The following is a 23,953-nucleotide window of genomic DNA, read 5'->3' on the forward strand; positions in this document are numbered from 1 at the left end:
CCCATTGCGGGTATAAAAAAAATCTTATTTTGACAGATGATCTGTTTAGTTTTACCATGATGAATTTACTTTAGTGTTTACGCTGTATTTGAACACAATAAAAATATTTAAATGATAAACAATACAGCCATAAGTACAAGTGGATGCATCTGCCTGATAGAAGCATCTTCTCTTTGAATTAAAATATTGCAACACCTATGCATCACAGACTCTGTTTTTGCCAGGTTGTTTTTAAGGTAAAACCTATCATTAGGTCAGTGCCAGCCAACACAAATGTATTTTAAATTACATTTATAGCTGTAGTATCTTCTTGCCCATAGAGTAATTACAATGTAGCAGAAAAATATGTTTCTGGTAACAAAGGTATATGAACACATTCAGGGACTTCAACCTGGGAGACAGACCTCTTGAAATTAAACATTCCTGTACTGCATAATAAAATTAAAGAGTTACAGTTGTTTCTGTAGATGTAGAAAGAACTAGGTGGGAAAATTACAACAGTGAAATTACTATTGAGTATGTACTTTATTTAAAAAAATGTGGTGGAAGAGGATTTATATACTGGAAAGTTTTTTCCTTTTTTCTGAATACATTGAGTTGGACTGCTTTTATTTATTGTTAGAATTCTTGCATCAAAATTGCACTTCTTAAGGCCCCAATCCTACAAGGATTTTGTCACTTATTAACTTCATCTCTGTGAATAGTCTCACTGACTTCACTCTGCAGGTATAAATTTTGGCAGGTTCAGGGCCTTAAGCTTAATGAACAAACATTTGATGAATCCATAATGAATCCATAGTGATTATGTCTTCTGATTATTGATGGGGAGTGGCTATAGAAGTTTGGAGTTGAAGCACCTTCTTTTGTAAGAAGGGAGATACTATAAGGAAAGATCAAGCTTAGCATTCTGTAATTTACAAAACGTTTACAGCTGCAATTTTTTTTCAAGGCTTCATATAGAAAAATGTGACCTGAAAAAGTTTTAAAAGTTAAATAGGGACTAGCATTCCATTAAAAGCTTCATACCTCTTATAGATGATAGATCAGTTTATTAATTTTATAGCAACCATAGAAACAATTTAGTATTAATATTTCCTACAATTACGTTTCTGTTGGTTCAAGCAGGATTTACCCATGACCAACTGCTGCAATGTTAAACACACTTGTTCCCAGGGCTGGCCTTACCATGAGGCGAACTGAGGCGCCGCCTCAGGTGCCAGACTGTGAGGAGGGCACCACTAGGACCTAGAGAGTAGAAAATTGTATCTGCTGTTGGTGCATATGTATTCTCTCTGCTCTAGATGCACAGAGTGGTGTGCTGTGCTGGAGGAAGGACGGCACAAGAGACATAATAGGCAGGCAGGAGAAAAGGTGGCATGGGGTCATCATTTGAGTTCCCCCCTCAGGTGCCAAAATGTTGTGGGCCGGCCCTGCTTGTTTCTGTCTACAGTGACTGAAAAGTTGTGTATAACATCAAACATGACTCCTCTAGGTGTACTTTGACACAACGCAATTTTTTAATGAAGACAGTCATTAGGACACCTACATATTACAGATATAGAGTTATCACTTACAATTATGTTATAAAACACAATCCTCTTCTTCCTTCATAATCTACATAGTCTATTATTATAAATAAATGTGGCTAAAACTATTTTCCACTCCTCTTAAAACAGACTCAGTATATAATCACCAAAGTTATGAGAGTCAAGCTTGAAATAAACTTTCTTGGTTTCGCTCTTAGCTTCCAAAACAGGTTTTCTCAGGAATTATGTGGAATTTTACGAATGAAATATCCACCTAAAAAACTGCATTCATATACTTCCTGCACATTGTAGCCTCTGAATCAAAAATTTGTTATGATTTAATCTAATTAGAATAAAAAATATTCTGTGATGGAACAGTTTTCTTAATACTCCTCGTCGCCACCAGATAAGCAGAAAGTTTGTTTGGCTGCTCCACAATGAAATTTTGTAAGAAGCTTTGCTATTTTATAACTGATCTTTCCCAAATAATGGAAGAAACCTGATCAAATTATTGATGTTGCTGATTGATCAGATTGGCATTTCTGAGCTGATAATTTAACTTTGATTAGCACAGTCAATTTGATTTGAATTTTTCTTTAAAAATACATTTAAATATTTAATGTCAGAATATTCGCTGTCACAGATTTCAAAGGGTATGTCTTCAGATGCTTAACTGCTTTGCTGTGCCTTGTCTATTTGCTCTTATTTTGCATGCAGGATAGAGCCAGAAGCCTTTTTTGTCATTGTGTACACATAGTGTTAATAGATTTGCTTTGCCTGTATTGCCTCATTACTGGAAACAGCTCAAAACACATAAGTCTTTCAGTGTATGCAAATAAGGCAGAATCATCTACCTGAGAGTTAATATTCTCTGCTTTTAAGTGTATTCTAAATCTAATGTTTGTATTTAGAGCATAACATCCTGTTCTCTTTTTTTTTATGGGCAAAAAGCTAAGCAGGCTCAGGCAGCTGTTTGATGTTGGCTTCAAGTGTTATTAATTTCATATTCTATTATTCTTTTCTCTGTAGCACAAGTGAAGCTGATGTGGAGGCTGTCATGGATAAGTTGTTTGATGAGCTGGCTCAGAAACAAAATGATTGTACGTAAGTTAATTTCTCTTGAAAGAGAATACATTTAGAACACAATGCCCAATCTCCACTGACCAATTAATAAGTTCCATTGCTGTATATGGGTTGATGCCACACTCAAGTGGCAGTCATTGTATCAGCATTTTGTCTAATTTATGTGTTGAATCATGTGCTATTATTCATCAAGCTATGCATTTCCTATCTGTAAGAGATGAATTTTATAGTAATTATCCAGACAAGATTGAGTCTTTGTTCATGTTCCCATAGTAACTAGACCAAGGATTCTAAAAGTGCAAGGCAGAGAGCTGAAGCTGAATAAAGCTTGTGGAACCATTGCAGACTTCACATTTGAAGAGCTATGTGACCGAGTGAGTACCCAGTCAAATCTAGATCAGTTTAATTCTCAGTCTTTTCACAGTTGTTGTGGGGGGGGGGCAGGGGGGGGGTTGAAAAAAGTTGATATTTTCCCAATCCCAGGTATCCCAAAGACAGCTTTTAAAATTTACAAAAAGATGTGAATTCAAAAGAAAAAATGAAGAGCAGTAAATGTGTCCTTATGGATAATGATGCAATATTACTTTCTTGAAGGCAATCTAGATATATATTAAAAATAGAATTGTGTGTCTGGAATAATTATTTTTAGTTTTATGGCTTACATATTAAAACTCAAAACACATTCACATGTAAACAAAATAATACTGTTTTTTAAATGTTGGGCAACTTGATGCTTCATCAAGCAAGGAACTGATGACACTTGAAAGCATTAGACTGGTTCTGTGCAAGGTTCTCTACACAATACACCATTGCACATCTCTGTCATTGCCTGCTATTCAGTTCTGTGCCTCTTCTAAGCAAAGATGATCAGTGATGAAGAACAGTGCCAAGTTTTCTGTTAGTTATGTGATATAGTCCTAAGTTAAATATGCTCATTGAAACCTTGTTCACAAGTGACCTGACACAGGGTTTGAAGATAGGTCTCTAGAGGTAAAAGTCTAGTGCAGTGATAATTTGTCAGATGGCTTCTAAAATTATAGCATTAGTAGTTAAGTAACTGTGTCACAAGGAGGTCTGATAGTACTGCCTATTAGTGATACCATACATTTATTGTTTTAAGATCCTGTTTTCGATGTTTATAACTTTGGTAAACTTTAACCATTTGGGCTGAAATTTCCCATGCTGGGTGTCTGCTTTAAGCAGAACTAGAACATTTCAGACAACAAGTCATTCCTGAGAACAAGGCTAGAGAAAAATGTGTTGTTTTGACCATATAAAAAATTAGAGACTTTTCCCTTGTTGTGCCCCCAGGCTTTAGAGCAGGAGTTTGAAATTTGACAGAGGGTTGCCTTTATGTCAGGGATATGTTTTTGCCAAACCTGTGAAAATGCACCTGAGTTTGACTAAGTAATAAGTCTCTGAAAAATCACAGTTCACACATGCTCTGCAGAGACATGTTAGAGCTTAACAACTAAAATCTCTGAAGAATCTGGCCATACTAAGCATGCTCTATCCCTGTATTGCTCATAGTGCTCACCAGACCATATATTAGCCACCCCCACAGTGCATTTGAGCATGCTCTTGCCCAGAGAGGCCCAGAGACTGAGAAGAAACTTCCCTGTAATGGTTGCTCCCAGCTACTCTAGGCTCGCATGGGACCAGGCACTGGAAGTAAGAGCAGGGAACCTGTGCTCTCAGTCACTCCCCTGCTGGCAGTAAGGGTAGTCAGATGAAAGAAGCTGTCTGATTTGAATACAAGAAGAAAAAAGCCAAACCAGTCTGGTAGGAAAAGGAGTAGATTGGGACAAGGAGTCTGAGCTTGGAGAAGATTGGTGTGGCCAGAGTCTTTTTGGGACTTCTATATTCCAGAAGTTGTAGATATATGTGGCACTTTCTCGGGGTGCTCAGGACCGAAAGTCACCTTGTTACTCCCCTTGCCTCTGGCAAGAGGAAGATTTGCATATGCTTAATTAGATGTCAGCTTGTTGACTCCACCAGCCTGTTAGCCTCCCAAGCAATCTCCGGAGGGCCCTACCAGACCCTACTTTGCCTTGCAGGTTAACAACAGGTGCACTTTGTCTCCACCTCCAAAAATGTTCCCTTCTGATATTCAACCTCTGTCACTGGACACTCATGGAAATTACCAAATTTCCTGTCCACAAGAGAGCAGTATATATACAACTTTACTGGTGCAGCTCCAGATCAGGTCTTTTATAACATCACAGCATTGAGATATAGTTAAAGTGAAAACAATCACAAGGATAAGTTCTTCTTCGAGTGCTTGTTCATGTCAATTCTGATTAGGTGTACGCGCGCCGCGTGCACGGATTCCGGAGCTTTTTTCCCTTAGCAGTATCCATAGGGCCAGCAGGGAGCCCCCTGGAGTGGCGCCGGTATAACGGTGCATATATACCCCTGCTGGCCCTCCCACCCCTCAGTTCCTTCTTACCGCCGTGATGGTAGCTGGAGCATGCTTCAGGCTGATAGCCTATCTCTTAGCAGCTTATTTCTTATCTGTTGTATTATAGTTCTAGTTGAAGTTTTTATCTAGTTAAGTAGTTGTTAAGTGTTGTAAATATTTAGTTAGATAAGGGAGCAGTTGAACCCTCCCGAGAGGGGAGGGCATGCCAGGGCCCCAGGGCTTTAAACCCTGTGCTTCCTGCTCCAAACCTATGCCCTGTGGAGATCCCCACTCCGACTGCCTAAAGTGTTTGGGTGAGGCCCATCGGGCTGAAAGCTGCTCTATCTGTAAGAGCTTTAAGCCCCGGACCAAGAAGGAGAGGGACTCCCGGCTGAAACTCCTGCTAATGGAGTCGGCACTGCAGCCTCAGAGCGAGGAGCGGCCTCACTCTGCCCGCAGCGCACCGTCGGCGGCACCCCCGTCAGAGGCACCCCCGTCAGACAACAAGGCACCGAGGCACAGATCGCAGTCACCGGTGCCGAGGGCCTCCAAGAGCTCGAGGGGACGCTCGGCAGAGAGGAGTGCCCAGAAGGTGCGCCCTAAGGAGGGGCACCTTTCTTCTAAGTCCTCCAAAAAGAGGCGCAGCCCGGACAAGGGCAAGAGCCCGGGGCAGCCCGTGGGGCTAGGAGAGGTCCGTCGGCCCTCCACCCCAGAAACTTTTGAGGCGGCCCGGGACCAGGGGCAGGAGCAGACCGCACCGGCACCAGCCTCAAGTGCCCCCCAGCAGGCTATGGCCGGGTCGTGGGACCCTCTGGGCGAAGGGAGGCCTTGGCCCAGCAGCAGTTTTTCCCGGTGCCGGGAAGAACACCGACACCGGAGCCGGGATGAATGCCAGCACCGACCCCGGGCCCCTTCCCGATGGCACCGGCACCGGTGCAGGGTCCGGTGCCACAGACGGCCCCTTGGGCAGTGCAGGGCCCCGCACCGTACTATGCGCCACCTGCGGTGCCACAGCAGGCGCCCCGCACGGCACCGACACTGATGCCTCTCCCGGCACCGATCCCTGCTTACTTCTTGGGAGGGCAGCAGCAGGGCGCGGCGCCGCTGCACATGACGGCACGGGAGGGTTATGTACCGGCCTATCAGATGCAGCTGGGCGCAGTACCGCCGCAACAAAGGCCTCCACTCATGCCCCCACTGGCACCGCGTGCGGTGCACAGGGGCAAGCCATCGGCCATGGCAGCCCAGCGAAGGGTGCAGGCTTCATCGGCCCCTCCCTGGTCAGCATCAGAGTACTCTTCGAAGTCGGAGGCCGAGTCGGTGGCTTCGGCCAGGTCTTCATATAGGTCACGGCCCCGTCATAGGTCCCACTCGTCGGTCGGATCATCTCACTGGGAGCCGGTGGACCAGCAGCAGTGGCAGGGGCAACCCCAGTGGGCTTTCAGGACGCCCTGGGCATACCACCAGGCCCAGGGGCCTCCCCCTATGGGGCAGGCAGCGGGGTCGTCCCGAAGGAGTGAAGCAACAAGTGATGGAGAATTGTACAATATGCTTTGGAAATCTGTTCCAGTTATCCTGTTAAAATTTTGTATCTCATTTCTGCTGACTTCAGCTCCAGTTTTTGTTATACATCCACCATCCCTGATGAACTGCTGGGGAGAGACACAGGGGGTACACTGTCCACATAACCACCATCCCATATGACTCTTTCCTATTTCAGCCCTGGCATGGAGGAGGGCCGTCTCTAGGAGAGTGCGATGCCTGGGACACTCCTCTCTTTTGTCCAAGACCCTGCCTCTTCCCACCCCCACTCCACCTCTTCCCCCAAACCTCCTCCCCAAGCAGCGAAGCCCAGTAGACTAGTGGGATGCCTGGCACTGACAGCAGGGATTAGGTCCCCCCACTAACCTCACCCACTGCCATGCTTCCTGTCACTGCCGACCTGGTCCCAGCCTGCTCAGCTCCCGCAGCTCCATTTAGCTCTTTGTGGTCCAGTCTTCCTCCTCTCCCCCTGCCCCCCAGGCACCGTTGATCCTCCCTTATTGGGGGCTGAGTTGGAAAAAAGCAGGATGAATTATGCTGCCTACAAACCAGAGGGCAATGGATAGTGAAATTCTGAGTTCATGCCCAAGATATTGGCTTCATGCTCATATGCTTAAGATCCATGTGGCAATAAGGGAATCTGAAATTTCTGGTGTGAAACCTCTTGTTTGTTCCACTGAGGTTCAAACTTCTGGGTTCTCATAGCGTGATTTAGGGGAAATGCTGCAAGGTCTCTTCCCCAGGGCCCTTCTTCTGTAATTTTTGTGCTGTGGATGGAGAAGACCAGGTTTTAGTGGTAGAAACTTGTTTAATAAAAGCAAAACTGAACTTAGGAAACTTTCTGTATAAAAATTATCTTACAGTCATAAGTTCCTGTGTAGTAGTTTAAAACAACAGTAACAAGAAAAAAATTATACATTTAAAACTCAGAGGATTGAGAATTAATTTTTACAATAAATATGTGAAAATCAATTCATGAGGTTATAGTTTAAAAAAAAACCTGAGCAGCAGTTACTGGCAATGCTCAGGAACAGTTCCAAATCCAGCTTTAATTCTACCTTTTTTCCACACTTCTCCTCCTCTTAACGATGAGTGAAACTGCTTTCCCCATTCCCATATATGAATTACAATAGACAGGTACAACAGAGCATGTGGAGATGAGGGTCTAGGAAGTGAAGCTTGGGCATAAAGCACTAGGAAGTGGAGGTGGTGGAAGACTGGGATGAACATGAGCAGACTTACTTTTGCCATTTCCTAATTTTGAGTGCTTGACTTTGCAGCCTTAATAGTGTTCTCTTGACCAAGTTATTTTCGTATATAATTTCCACAGAAGTTCCATTATGTTCAACCTCAGTCATCAGTGGGCTGGGATCTTTAGATCTACAGCCCAAACCTCTACTACATGACCTAATGGAGTAATTGGCTACTGTCTTCCCTGTGCCATTAGAGGAGTAAGAGACATTTTACCATTCAGTTTAACAGCTCTTCGCTAGACTGCAGGAGCGTGTTAAGATTTTGGAATCCTGGGCTCCTTTGATCATCTGTGTCACTATTAACCATTTCCACACCTCTTCTTGCTCCTGTTTATCCTATCATGTCTCTCTCACCTCCCTCATACTGCTCCTCATCCTTCACACTCAAGTTAGGCCACTTCCTCCTCCTCCTCCTGTCTGGGAACCAGGACATTGAGTAATAAGAACATTCAAATGAACAAGAGTGGCCAAGAGGGGAACTTTTGAGGGAGGATCTGTGGATCTTTACTTGGAGGCAAAGAGACTTAGTTCTGTGTGGGTCTCTTTCTTTGTCTTAGTAAGGGCTGTGAGGTTGGGTTATGAAGCTCCTGCTGAATTGGCCAATTGTTTTGGCCATATTAGGACCTTGGGTCTTTGACTCCAACTCCATAATCAACATATAAGTAGTTAATGCTCTCCTGTCTTTGAGGACATAGAGATAATCAGCAAGACAAAAAGTCAGTTGCTAGGCAAACAGAGGAGTTTCAGGGGGAATGCACAGGATAGAATGTAGTTCCTTCTGTTTAGGTATTGGCTGGGGACAGTGAGGAAATACCTGCTGTTACTTGCCTTGGATATGCTCTTTTCTTTTTGCTGGTAGACAGAAGAAATTTCTGATTTAAGAGGTGCAAATTGATAGCCATACTGGAGAAGAAGATATGTGTCTGGAGAGAGAAAATTAAGATTTATTAGACAACAGATCTAGAAATCATTGCCAAAGACACCAGGCTCAGTGATAAGGAAAATGAAGAGAGCATAAACCAAACTGGACTGGCAATTTGTGACCATGAGGGAAAAGAGAACCAGGAGGCAATCTGCAGCTGAAAGCATTGAATCATTAAGTACTCAGGGAGTCAACTACTGAGAAATGGAATAGAAAGGTACAGGGAACATATATGCTGTATGAAACAAACTGCTGAAGAAGGCAAGTGATCATCACCTGCAACTCCATCTTAACAAGAATGAACAGACAATTCAGTAATTCACCAGGACATCAGGACAATACACTGTCTTCCTAAAGCAAAAATACAAGATCAGTGGAAGGATAGGACAGGATTATGAAGTCATCTGGCTAGTGTCTAGTGGTGGTGATTCAAATTGGGACCAGTGATTTAGAATCATAACATCACAGAAGTGTAGGACTGGAATGGACCTTAATAGGTCATCTAATCTAGTTCCCTCCACTCAAGGCAGAATAAGCAATACCTAGACCAGAGTTGGCCAACCAGTTGAAGAGTCAAAATATCTGTGGATAGAGTGTAAAGAACCATGTGTTATATATTTATTTTTATATATCTATATATAGATAGTTAGATAGATACAGCACACAAAATGTAGTGATAAAAATAACATTACAGGACATTTTGGACAAAAACCAATAAAAAAGTCAATCCCCGTCCTCTTCCCCAAAGCCATGCACCCCCAGCTCCCTGCTCTAATCTAAGATAAGCAGCAAGACAAAACCTCTCCAATTTAACGTCCTTGGAAGAGAACCCAACAAGCTGAACATCCAGATGATCTCAGAGGCCTTCCTTCTGCTGAGAGAAAGCAGAAAGAAGAAAATATTGGGGGTTAACCATTGGCTGTTATCTGGAATGAAGCTGAAAGTTTTAGTTTTTTGGAACATGAGGCCACATTCCTGCCAGAGAAGGAGCTGTATAAATAAGACAACTTGTACCACACATTTAAATGGGCTAATGTTCCTTGTCGTACACTAGCTGAAGCAGCCAGAAGGCATTAAACTAACTATGCATGGGGACGGGTGCTAAGGAAGCAAATCCAGAATGAAGTCAGATCATATTGAACCAATGTGATACAGAATATGGACAAGAAATTTGCAGTTGCTGATATACAAGTTCCAGGAAGCTTGGTAACAAGGAAAACATTGATTAGAATAAATGTTTATATAACTGAAATCTAATAGGATAGTTTTCATGGTTTTCATGACTGGAATGTTGACATGACTGGTAACAACCAGTTCTTGAAGCATGGAGTGGGTGAAAGAGGAGTATGGGGGTGTGATATTGTAATGATACATTAAAATTCAGTAATCAATCATTCAGAATTGATCCATCAGAAGCATAGGTATAGTAAGACACACGCTAACACATTGGTCCTCCACTTGATGAAGTAACTCCTTTCTTTTCAAGTGCTAGCATATTTAAGCCTGCTTCTGTAATTTTAATTCCATGCATCTGACTAAGTGGATTTTTGCCCACAAAAGCTTATGTCCAAATAACTCTGATAGTATTTAAGGTGCCATAGGACTCCTAGTTGTTTTTGCAGATAAAGCCTAACATGGTTATCCTTCTGATACTTGTCACCATACAAGGCACTGAATTTAGCCATGTGAAGTGGGACTCCATCAACTTCAAGACAAAACTTGCACAGATAGGCAACATCTACACAGCAACATTATTTCATAGAATCATAGAATAATAGGACTGGAAGGGACCTCGAGAGGTCATCGAGTCCAGCCCCCCGCCCTCAAGGCAGGACCAAGCTCCGTCTACACCATCCCTGACAGATGTCTATCTAACCTGTTCTTAAATATCTCCAGAGAGGGAGATTCCACCACCTCCCTTGGCAATTTATTCCAATATTTGACCACCCTGACAGTTAGGAATTTTTTCCTAATGTCCAATCTAAACCTCCCCTGTTGCACTTTAAGCCCATTACTCCTTGTCCTGTCCTCAGTAACCAAGAGGAACAACTTTTCTCTTTCCGCCTTGTGACACCCTTTTAGATATTTGAAAACCTCTATCATGTCCCCCCTTAATCTTCTTTTTTCCAAACTAAACAAGCCCAGTTCATGAAGCCTGGCTTCATAGGTCATGTTCTGTAAACCTTTAATCATTCTTGTCGCTCTTCTTTGTACCCTTTCCAATTTCTCCACATATTTCTTGAAATGTGGCGCCCAGAACTGGACACAGTACTCCAGCTGAGGCCTAACTAGTGCAGAGTAGAGCGGCAGAATGACGTCACAAGTTTTGCTTATAACACACCTGTTGATACAACCTAGAATCATATTTGCTTTTTTTGCAACAGCATCACACTGTTGACTCATATTCAACTTGTGGTCCACTATGACCCCTAGATCCCTTTCCGCCATGCTCCTTCCTAGATAGTCGCTTCCCATCTTGTATGTATGGAACTGATTGTTCCTTCCTAAGTGGAGCACTTTGCATTTCTCTTTATTAAACCTCATCCTGTTTACCTCTGACCATTTCTCTAATTTGCTAAGGTCATTTTGAATTATGTCCCTATCCTCCAAAGAAGTTGCAACCCCACCCAGTTTGGTATCATCTGCAAACTTAATAAGCGTACTCTGTATCCCAATATCTACATCATTGATGAAGATATTGAACAGTACGGGTCCCAAAACAGACCCTTGCGGAACTCCACTTGTTATCCCTTTCCAGCAGGATTTAGCACCGTTAACAACAACTCTCTGACTACGGTTATCCAGCCAATTATGCACCCACCTTATCGTGGCTCTATCTAAGTTATATTTGCCTAGTTTATCAATAAGAATATCATGCGAGACCGTATCAAATGCCTTACTAAAGTCTAGGTATATGACATCCACCACTTCTCCCTTAGCCACAAGGTTCGTTATCCTATCAAAGAAAGCTATCAGATTAGTTTGGCATGACTTGTTCTTCACAAACCCATGCTGGCTATTCCCTATCACTTTATTACCTTCCAAGTGTTTGCATATGATTTCCTTAATTATCTGCTCCATTATCTTCCCTGGGACAGACGTTAAACTGACCAGTCTGTAGTTTCCTGGGTTGTTCTTATTCCCCTTTTTATAGATGGGCACAATATTTGCCCTTTTCCAGTCTTCTGGAATCTCCCCTGTCTGCCATGATTTTTTCAAAGATCATAGCTCTGCATCTACGCAGCAGGAAGTTATTTTGAAATAATGTCGAAATATTGTCAAGCTGGAGGACTTCTTACTCTGACTCCTGTAACTCTCATTGTATGAGGAATAAGGGAAGTCAGAGGAAGAGTTCTCTATTTTGTAATAAGTGCTGTGTAGATGCTCTCAGTTTCAAAATAAGCTATTTTGAAAATAAGCTATTTCGAAAAAAGCTACACGATTGATGTAGCGCAATTTGCATAGCTTATTTCGAGTTAAGCCTTGCTGTGTAGACATACCCTACAGACAGACAGACATCTTCCTCTCCAAATGCAAACAGAAGGACATCATACAAAATGGACTGAAGGTGAAAAATCCATTGCAACCGACATACTGTACATATTGTGGTGAGAGATTGTGCCACACATGCTTACAGAAACTGAGGGACCACCTGATCGGCTTCCTGTACAGCAAACAGGAGAAGATCCAGAATGAGCTCTCAAAACTGAAAACTCTCAAAAAAAAACAGCCTGCCACACAAACATAGCTGGAGTTTACAAAAACAAGACAAGCCATTTACAACCCACACTTTACTTCTCTACAGAGGAAAAAGGACAGTAAACTATCTAACCTTGTACATGCAACAGTGGACCACACAGTGGTATCCTTAACTCACCCAACAACATTGTTAATGTATCCAACCATGGACTTAGCCTAGCAGAAGAGTCTGCCCTATCTCAGGGACTCTCTTTCTCCTCATCCGCATGTACTTGATACAGTTTTGCAGTGATCTGGAAGCCTACTTTCACCATCTGACTCAAGGAATGTTTCCAATATGCCACTGAAGAGTGCACTGACCCACAGGAACCCTCCTACCAACACTGGAAGAAGAATAATTCTTTGTGGGGTCCACCTGATGGTTGAAATGACAGGCTGGACTTTTACATAGAGTGTTTTCACAGATGTGTGCTCAAACTGAAATTGTGAACAAAAAGCATAATTTGCCCCATACCCTCAGCTGTGCAGAAGATAAGCCATCCACAGCTTCAGAAACAACTCTGACACTATAATCAAAGAGAGTTACAAAGGAGGTGCAATAGTCACCATGAATAGGTTGGATTATAAACAGGGACTCTCAACACCACATTCTACAGGCCACTATCCTCCGATCCCAGTGAGGAGTCACAAAAGAAACTACATCATCTGCTCAAGAAACTTCCTGCAAAAGCATAGGAACAAATCGACACAGACACACCGCTAGAGCCCTCACCAAGGGTATTCTATATGCTACCAAGATGCATACACCTGGATGCCCCATATCAGCCAGTGGCACTCTTGTAGATGGATTATCTGGCTGTATCTCTCCTCCAACCCTATGCTACCAGGACTCCTAGCTGTTTTTGAAACACCACTGATTTCTGAAGAAACAACACCACATGGGTGATCTTCCTGAAAGCATCATCTTAGCCTCTATGTATGTAGACACTCTCAACACCAGTATTCCATAGGAGGAATGATTACAAGCTGTCAGGAACAGTATCCCCAATGATGACATGGCACACCTAGTGACTAAGCATTGTGGCTTTGTCCTCACAGACAGCCATTTCAGATTTGGGGACAATTCATACCTTCAAGTCAGCAGCACTGACTCAGCTCTTGTCCCCTATTGCCTGACCTCTATTCTGCTACACGGATGACATCTTCATCATATGGACCCACAGGAAGGAGGCTTTTGAAGAATTCCACTTGGATTTCAACAATTTCTGTCCTACCATCAGTCTCAGCCTGGACCAGTACACACAAGAGATCTTCTTCCTGGACACCAGAGTGCAAATAAATGATGGTCACATAAACACCATCCTATCCCAGAAATCTAGTGACCACTGTACTTATCTCCATGTCTCCAGCTTCAACCTAGAACACATCACATGATCCGTTGTCTATAGCCAAGCCCTAAGATACAACCACATTTCCTCCAGGCCCTCAGACAGAGACAAACACTTACAAGATCTTCATAAAGCATTTTTAAAACTGCAATACCCACCTGGGGAAGTGAGGAAAGTGATTGACAGTCATACAGATACCCAAAGTCACCTACTACAGAAGAGGCCCAATAAGGAAAATAACCAAACACCACTAGCCATCATCTTCAGCAGGACTGGGCAAAATATGGTCCGGGGGCCGGATCCAGCCCACCAAGCCACAAGATCCAGCCCACGGGCCACCCTGCCGGGACCCTCAGGCACACGCACCTGCTGCGTCTAACACAGCCCCTGCATTTCTCTGTTCTGCTCTCTCTTCATGTGATCTCCCTTCCCCCAATCCAATCCTCAGCCCTATTGGCCAGAAACAACCTGCCAATAATAACTTACCTCAGCCAATCTCTCAGCTATTATTGGCTGGAAACAGCCGGCCGATCGGAGCTGAGAGATTGGCCTGAGAGACTGGGACAGCCGGAGTTGAGAGCCACGTGGACAGAGCAGGCTGGGGATGCCCGTCAGGAGACAATTAGGTAAACTCCTCCTAGCCAGAGCCTGCCTCTGGCACCCCAACCCCTCCTTCACCTCAACTCCCTCCCCCAGATCACCATCCAAACCCTCTGCACTCTCTGCCCCAGGTGACAACTCCCTCCCAGACTCTGTACTCCCTCCTACAGCCCTCCCCCAGGCCAGAATCCTCTCCTGCACCCACACCTCCTCCCTGACCCTACGCCCCAATCTCCTGACCCAGGTCACAACCCCCTCCTCTACCCAAACACCCTCTGAGACCTCACGCCGTCTCCTGCACCCCAGTCCCTTACTCCGCGCGCCCTTCTGCACCCAACCTCCACCCTAGACTTTGCACCCCCCCTCCCCACTGAAAATGTGGCCCTTGACCACTTACCAAAATCTTGGAGGGGCCCGCCACCAAAAATTATTGCCTACCCCTGACCTACAGCATCCACCTAAATCCTCTCTAGAACATTATCAACAATCTACAGTCTATCCTAGATGACAGTCTCTCACTCTCACAGACCTTGGGATGCGGACCTGTCCTCGCATAGACAGACTCCCAGTCTGCAGAAAATATTTGCCAGCAATTACACATTACACAACAGAAAAACTAACTCAGGAACCAATCCCTGCAACAACCCCCAACACTGCCTGCAGATCTGCTCAAGTGTCATCATCCCATAGGACCTTACCACATCAGTCATACCATCAGTGTCCCCTTGCACATCTACTAGTGTGATATATGCCATCATGTGCTAGCAATGCCCCTTGCCATGTACATTGGCCAAAACGGGACAGTATCTATACAAAAGAATAAATGGCCTCAAATTGGACATCAAGAATGGTAACATACAAAAACCAGTAGGAGAGCACTTCAGTCTCCCCGGACACTCAGTAACAGATGTAAAAGTGGCCATCCTTCAACAAAAGCACTCCAGAGAAACTGCAGAACTGCAATTCATTTGCAAATTTGACACTATTAATCTGGGTTTGAATAGGGATAGGGAATAGTTGGCTTATTACAAAAGCAATTTTCCTTTCCTTGGTATCCACACTTCCTCGGCAGCTGTTGGGAGTGGGCCACTTCTACCCTGACTGAATTGGCCTTGCTAGCACTGGTCCTCCACTTGATAAGGTAACTCACTTCTTTTCATGTGTTAGCATATTTATGCCTGCCTCTGTAATTTCCACTCCATGCATCTGACAAAATCTGACAAATTTTTGCCCATAAAACCTTATGCCCAACTAAATCTGATAATATTTAAGGTGCCACAGGACTGCTTGTTACATTGTTTTGGTTTGACTGCAGTTATGTAAAAAAAAATCTACAGTTGTAAATTGAACATTCACAATAAAGAGATTGCATTACAGTAGTTGTATAAAGTGAATTGAAAAATACTATTTCATAGTGCAAATATTTGTAATAACAATAATATAAAGTGAGCACTGTACAATTTGTATTCTGTGTTCTAATTGAAATCAATATACTTGAAAATGTGGAAAAATACCCCAAATATGTAATAATTTCAATTTGTATTCTATTGTTTAACAGTGCAATTAAAACTATAATTCATAGTGATTATTTTGCATTTATCACATGAGTTAACTCTGATTAATCAACAGCTTTACTTAAAAAATTACAGATTTTTCTCAAACTTGCTAGAACCTTTGCATGTTCCAGAGTGCTTGATTTCTTTGATGGTTTATGCTGGAGAGGATGTGTGAAAGAATGAAGCCTCATACATAAATTGTAGAAACAAATTATTATTTACAGTCTGAGCACAAAGTCTGTCTTGTTCTCCATGGCAATAGGTCACAAATATGGGTCTTCGGTAAGTTGAGAGACAATTCTATCTGTGACAATGCAAATCCTGATAGAGGTAGATCTCAGGCCAGGTGTGCACTAGACCTGGAAGGTCAGGTTAAGTTATGCAACTCCAGCTTCGTAGAACACGTAGCTAGAGTCAGCTTATCTTAAGCTGAGTGTGGCACCGTAATCACTGTGGGAGGCCAACAGGAGCAAATGCTCCCGTTGGCTTCCCTTAACTCCTCACAACTGTGAGGAGTACAGATGCTGTCTGGAGATGCCCTTGGTGTTCGATTTACAGGTCTATACTAGACCCGCTAAATCAAACACCAGAACATTGATTTCTGGTGCAACGAGTGAAGACATGCCCTCAGTTATGAGCAGCTAACATAGGAACAGGAAAGCAGAAAAATAAAATTATACAGTGAATTCTTTGATTTAATGGATGATGTGATAATATTCAAGAACATCATTTATATATAGCAAAGCAGGAAGAAAAAGATTGATGCTGTTTTGATTGCTTTAAAAAAAATCATAATGTGTACCAATCTTTCTGTACTTCAGACTCTCCAAAGAGTCATACCGGTTATTCAGAACCTCCAAGGACTTGCATATAATCTTCCACTATTTGGTGCTGATAGCATAATTTTGTTTTTCTTTGTACCAAGATACTTCTCAGTGTCCTCTGATCTTCTAGAATATAGCTATCTGTTTTTATCAACCACCTGTTCTTTTCTTCAACCTCCTTTTTCTTTTCCAGACTGCAAATACTGAATACATTTAATTAATTAGAGGTACCTTGAGAAGAGGTGCAAAGCAGAGGACTGAGATGCAATTCCTGAGGTCATGCTTACATTGCCACCCATTCTACTGTGTGCCCTTGGATAGCTCATGTAACCTCTCTCTCTCAGTCACTATTATTCTACATAAAGAATTAACTTAGCTACATGACAAGAGTGTGGCAAAATTCAGTTATGTCAGGTGCTGTATACCACACAAAGTGTTATATTGTTCACAAAGTGTTTGCAAAGTGCTATAGACCACATGCTAGTATGTAAAGAGAAAGGTTGCAATTATAATGGAGCCTAAGGAACAGGATCTTGTCACTTAACTAGTGCACATAATTATCACTAATTATCAGATTTTAGAAGACTTTCAGATGGATTAGAGCAGATACCTTGAAATTAACAAAACATTTACTAAATAATGTCTTTCCCTCCTTACACATTTGGTCAGTCAAGGAGCTATGATAATGTAAATATAGAGAGAGGTCAAATAAACATTTCTCCCTCATTTTTTAAAAAAAAGCACAGATACTAATTAGATGTAAATCCTCAGATTTGCCAAGTGGAAATTATGAAATTTCAAATAAAATATCTCATGAGATTGAAGCCACGTTCTTATGTATTTGCACATATTAGTATAAGATTTTCATGACTGTATGAAAAGTCACTCTTTTCCTCTGCTTTTTTCCCCAGTCTCTTTTATTAACATTTGATCTTGTTTTAAAATGGGTAACCATGACAGCTGTCACTCTTCAGTCTTAGTCAAGTATAAAATAGATAGATATACACATTCTAGATATAGTTAAGTTCTCCTTATTCTTAACAACTAGAATATGTTCTAGCAGCTCTCAATAGTGCTGGGTACACCTTTTAAAGATATTATCACTTATCTATAGCAAATACTGCCCTCTGCTGGTATTATTGACTTATGCAATGTATCCAAACCTCATTTTAGCCATGGTCTACCGTCACTGTAGTTGGGTCGTCCTAAGGCAGCTTATGTCAACCCAACTATATCAGTGTACACACTACAGCCTTGCTCCCACTAAGGTGTCTTACTACACCTACGCTTCTGATGGAGACGATGTCAGTGTAGTTACAGTGGCACAGTGTCCATGTAAACACTGTGCTACATCAGCTGTTGGCAGTCTTTTTTGTCAACTTCATGCTGGAACTATGAAATTGACAAGAAAATCCTGCCTGTTCCCAGCTGTGCTGATGCCCACTGCCTAGGCTTCCACTCTGACCCAGCCTGCCATGTGCATCCAGTTCCTTACTCTCAGCCAGACTGCTTCCCGGGTTCCTTATTCAGAGCCAGACTGCTCCCAGGGTCTCAGCTCCCTGCTTCTAATTGGGGTGCTGGCTCCCCACTCCATGCTAGAAGCCCAGGCAGCAGCCCTATGCCCCACCACAAGCAGAGGCAAGGTTCTGGGTGGATGCCCCACTACCAACAGGGAGATGCAGAGAGGAAAGGCAGCAGCTGGACTCCCAGCTGGGAACAGAGAAGGGAGAGAGTGTAGGAGGGGACAGCAAACAAGAGCTTATGGAGCACCCAGGCTCTTGCTGGGGAGCTGAGAGTGGAACTGAGAGCTTGGAAGTACACCACTGATTGAAGGAGGGCTGGGTGGACATGAACCATTGCAGTAATTACTGTGGTGGCTCTAAGTTGACCTAATATAGTTCAACTTAAGTTTTTTGTGTAGAGCTGCTCTTAACCTATTTTTACATAGTTAATATAACTTTATGCTCAAATGTACTTAAGTATTGCATTTATTATTATTATCCTAACTAGTTAAATAGCTCCTTCTATCCACGAATCTCAAATGTTAATTAGTTTGTCCTGTCAACATCAAAATAAAATATTTTTATAATACACATTTTGTTGATGGGCAAACTGAAGAGCAAAGGTTGAGTGACTTGACCAACATAACTCACACTGGTGGAGAACCAAGGGTTCCTTTCAGACCTGGCCTCTAACTACTAGACCACATACTGTTCCACACCAAAGTAAAAAAGAAAAATGGCTACTCCTGTGTTTTAGTGTGTTCCCATCATGTTTTTAGTTTGAAGGTTGTTTTCCCTCTTTGTAACCTGCAAACTGTAATTTATTTTGTACTATTATTTCGTAGTGCAGCAGTGCTCAAAGGCCTCCCTGTGCTATGTGCTAGGCATATTTATAGGAAGATCCAATCCCTAGCTTGAATAGATTATACTTTAATATGAAAGCAGATGCAGCAAGTGTTAAAATAGAGAGAGACAGAGAGAGGAAGAGCAGGGAATGGACACTAAGTTAAGAAGCTCACTGGTGGAATTTTTAAAAGCACATAAGTGACTTAGAACAAGTTTCCTAGGTTTTTCTAATTTAAGTGGTTTTGTTACTCTCTGGGGCTTTTCTCGCAGGAGAATTAAGTCTCTTGCTTTATAAACCACCCTCTCTAAAGCCCATTGTGGTTTTATGTCAATACTGCTTCCAAACTGTAGGCACTTGTGTCTGAGTCCAATATGAAAGGGATCTTTGACTACTAATAGGCCACGACAGGAGCAATCTCTGGAGCCTTTTCTTTAACTCTGAAAATATTAAATCACACTCTGCTGTCCACTAAAATGGTTTCCTTTCTCACCCAACTTATGTAGTGGTTTTTCAGTATTGTTAAACCCACAAATAAACCATAAGAGCAGAGCCCTAATAATTGCACAACTGTGTGTCTGGGTTTTACTCTGGAAAATCCCTACCCACTCATTTTTTTACCCAGTGTAAATTGTGTTTTTTGAAACAACTCACATTTCTTTGAGTTCAGTTTCATATTGGACAACTTCAGCTTATTACAGACTATTTGGAAATGTTCAGTGTTCACCTGGATATCATCTAAGTTTAACAGGTAGGCTGAGAGGGGATGTCATATAATACCCTCTCCATGAGCCTCTCAAATGTACCAGATGCACATTACAAGCCATCACTGTAAACTTGCACAAGACTTGCTATGAAAAGCAGTTTTTCCTTAGCTTTTGGATTCAGTTCCACTCACAAATAGCTACTTTGAAAATCCATTATGGAAACCAAAATTGAACTTGTCAGGATATTATCTATTTGTGCTAATGGATAATAATTTTTTAAGTGACTTCATTTAATTTTTTGTGGTTAATATAAAACTCAGTGCTGCTGCCCTTTTTCTTAAACAGCACAATGGCTGAGGCCCAAAGTTTGGCTCCAGGTTGATTATTTATGCCTTCCCCATACTAAGGATGTTAAGAAGAGGGTAGTTGACTAATCGTGTAGTCGATACAATTTGTCAATACAATTGGCAGCCCAGCTCCTGCTACATTTAAACTACAGAGCCACAGCGGGGATGGGTCTGGGATCCAGTGCAAGATGGGACTTAGTAGTCCCAGCTTGTGCTGGGTCCCAGACCGCTGCACCTCTGCCTTTTAAATCTAGTAAAAGCCACCCAGCTCTTACTATATTTAAATTGCAGCGGTACAGCAGGGGTAGGTATGGGACCCAGCATGAGCTGGAACTGCTCAGTCTTGTCTTGCGCTAGGTCCTATCCCATCCATTTGCTCACTGGCCTATAATGCCTTGTCCCTCTGGAACCCTTGTGTCAGGTAGCACCCGTAGCAGCCAGGATTCAGATCCTCCTTAAACTACTGATAAACAGGGAGAGAGTGCTTTAATGGATCGGTTTTTCCCCTATATCAACCATGTGCAGGACCTGGATAGTACAAACTGTTTCTTTGCTAGATTTGGAGAACAGCTCGTTCCTAACCCGAAATTATTTTAGAAGCCCTGTTCCTCATTTAAGTGTATAGCACTGTGCTGGAACAGACCCAATAGAAATGCTGAAAGTTAACTTTTGCCCCCTTCTCCTGTACTTTTCCTTTATAACAGCATTTACAAGATCTACCTGTTCACACTCTGCAACCTTGATTCCCTTTTTCACTGCTTGCTGCTTGCCAAGCATGCAGAAATTGACCAGGGATCAGTTCTTGTCTCAGATCCACAAAAGCTTTAGCAGCTCAGATTGTTCCCTAGAAACTCATCCCTGCTTTCTGCTTCCCAGGTCTCAAAAGAATTTTCAGCCTCTCCCCATCTTTCCCTTGCTGCTACCACAGCATGAAGTAATTATAATGGTTTCTGCTCCTGGGAGCACAACTCTTTCACAACAAACCAATTGTCTACAAACCATTTTATATGATCTTGGGAATTTCTACAGACTGACTTTATAAAATCCCTTTCCTGACATTGATTACACGATTACAAGCCACAATGAAATTCAAACAAATTATCATCCTCTATAAGCAACCCACACTTATTGCTTGAATTCCAAAGGTCCAGCTTTCACACACTTCCCTGAAAGAGGCTGGGGTCCTATTGAAAAAATGGTGTGTGATCATGTAATTTGTAGTAAATCATTATAGTAGGGTCACTGCTGTAGTAAGTCGGGATTTACTGCCATGGTGTCCTCACAGGTCTCTGGCTCTGTTGATAATAACCAGAAGGCTGCTTATGTGTGTGTTCAGTGATGTGTGCCGTGTTGACTTACGCACTTAGCCACCACAGCAGACCCCAAGAGAGCCCCCAAAGATCACAAATCAGATAAGAATTGAAGGCACCCAGCCAGATTTATTGTTAAGCGAAGTACAGAAGTAGCTGTCAGTAGACTCTACAGAATCACTACACACATGTACTCGTAACAATGGACTCAGCTCAACCAGTGGGAGACTCCCACTGCCCCCTGGCTGGACAAAGACTGTCCCCCCAAGACACCACATTATGTACAGTTACAAACAAGTTACACATCATTCCTGACGAGTCAGGTTGCCACCCTCTGACACTACTTAGATCCCACCCATCACCCTGCACCTCATGGTTTAGATGATCTCTATCCATCATGCTGTCATTTTAGATCCTTTCCAGAACCTGTGTCTGTGTCTGTGGGGAGTGTGGGTACCAAGGTCTTTTTTAACTAGCTCTTGCTCACAGCTTAGCTTTATGTGAGCCAAGTGTTGTCCATTGTTAGCTAGGCCTCAGGCTTCAGACCAGGCCTGTACTACATGGGCTTTTGTTTCAGGCCCTCATCTTACTACAGTCATAATGTATATGCATATGGGGACTTAATTAATGTTGTAAGACAACTTTAATTCTGAAAAAGCGACAAGGAGTCCTGTGGCAACTTATAGACTAACAGATGTATTGGAACATAAGCTTTCGTGGGCAAAGACCCACTTCGTCAGATGCATGTAGTGGTAATTTCCAGAGGCAGGTATAAATATGCAGGCCAGAATAAGGCTAGAGTTAACGAGGTTAATTCAGTCAGGGAGGGTGAGGCCCACTTCTAGCAGCTGATGTGGAGGTGTGAACACCAAGAGAGGAGAAACTGCTTTTGTAGTTGGCTAGCCATTCACAGTCTTTGTTTAATCCTAAAATGATGGTGTTAAATTTGCAGATGAACTGTAGCTCAGCAGTTTCTCTTTGAAGTCTGGTCTTGAAGTTTTTTTGCTACCTTTAAATCTGCTACTGTATGTCCAGGGAGATTGAAGTGTTCTTCTACAGGTTTTTGTATATTGCCATTCCTAATATCTGATTTGTGTCCATTTATTCTTTTACGTAGGGACAGTCCAGTTTGGCTGATGTATATAGCAGTGGGGCATTGCTGGCACATGATGGCGTATATTACTTTGGTAGATGTGCAGGTGAATGAACCAGTGATGGTGTGGCTGATCTGGTTAGGTCCTGTGATGGTGTTGCTAGTGTAGATATGTGGGCAGAGTTGGCACCGAGGTTTGTTGCATGGATTGATTCCCAAGTTAGAGTTACTCTAGTGCGGTATGTAGTTGCTGGTGAGAATTTGCTTCAGGTTGGCGGGTTGTCTGTGAGCAAGGACTAGCCTGCCTCCCAAGGCCTGTTAAAGTGAGGGATCATTGTCCAGGATGTGTTGTAGATCACTGATGAGAGATTTTAGCTGAAGACTATAGATGTTGGCCAGTGGTATTCTGTTGGTTTCTTTCTTGAGCTTGTCTTGTAGTAGGAGGCTTCTGGGTACATATCTGGCTCTGTTAATCTGTTTCCTCACTTCCTCGTGCGGGTATCGTAGTTTCAAGAATGCTTAGTGAAGATCTTGTAGGTGTTGGTCTCTGTCTGAGGGGTTGGACCAAATGCGGTTGTACCTTAGTGCTTAGCTATAGACAATGGATCATGTGGTGTGTCCAGGATGGAAGCTAGAGGCATGAAGGTAGGCATAGCGGTCGGTAGGTTTTTGGCATAGGGTGGTGTTTATGTGACTATCCCTTATTTGCACCGTGGTGTCCAGGAAGTGGATCTCTTGTGTAGATTGGTTCAGGCTGAGGTTGATGGTGGGGTGGAAGCTGTTGAAATTGTGGTTGAATTCTTCCAGAGTCTCCTCCTCATGGGTCCAGATGATGAAGATGTCATCAATGTAGCGTAGGTAAAGAAGGGGCATTAGTGGATGAGAGCTGAGGAAGCATTGTTCCAGGTCAGCCATAAAAATGTTGGCATATTGTGGGGCCATGCGGGTGCCCATAGCGGTGCCACTGGTTTGGAGGTTTATATTGTCACTGAATCTGAAATAATTGTGTATGAGGATAAAGTCACAGAGCTCAGCCACCAGTTTTGCTGTGGCATCATCAGGAATACTGTTCCTGACATCTTGTATTCCATCTATGTGTGGGATGTTTGTGTAGAGAGCCTCTACATCCATGGTGGCTAGGATGGTGTTTTCTGGAAGATCACCGATGCATTGTAGTTTTCTCAGGAAATCAGTGGTGTCACGTAGATAGCTGGGAGTGCTGGTGGCATAGGGTCTGAGTAGAGAGTCCACATATCCAGACAGTCCTTCAGTGAGAGTGCCAATACCCGAGATGATGGGGCATCCAGGATTTCCAGGTTTGTGGATCTTGGGCAGTAGATAAAATAACCCCGGTCG

General features: G+C 42.9%; 1 protein-coding gene across 3 annotated transcripts in view; it reads left to right on the plus strand.

The window, feature by feature from the left end:
• The window catches only part of AFG1L (AFG1 like ATPase), a 129,712-nt gene that overhangs the window by 79,345 nt on the left and 26,414 nt on the right, over window positions 1-23,953 (plus strand). For all 3 annotated transcript variants that reach the window (XM_075923095.2, XM_075923093.2, XM_075923094.2), the window contains 2 exons: window positions 2,556-2,626; window positions 2,883-2,983. In XM_075923095.2, coding sequence (XP_075779210.2) covers window positions 2,556-2,626; window positions 2,883-2,983 — 172 coding nt within the window. The remainder of the gene's footprint in view (window positions 1-2,555; window positions 2,627-2,882; window positions 2,984-23,953) is intronic.

The sequence above is a fragment of the Pelodiscus sinensis genome, chromosome 3 (assembly GCF_052426305.1).
Source record: "Pelodiscus sinensis isolate ZL-2025 chromosome 3, ASM5242630v1, whole genome shotgun sequence".
Classification (NCBI taxonomy): Eukaryota; Metazoa; Chordata; order Testudines; family Trionychidae; genus Pelodiscus; species Pelodiscus sinensis.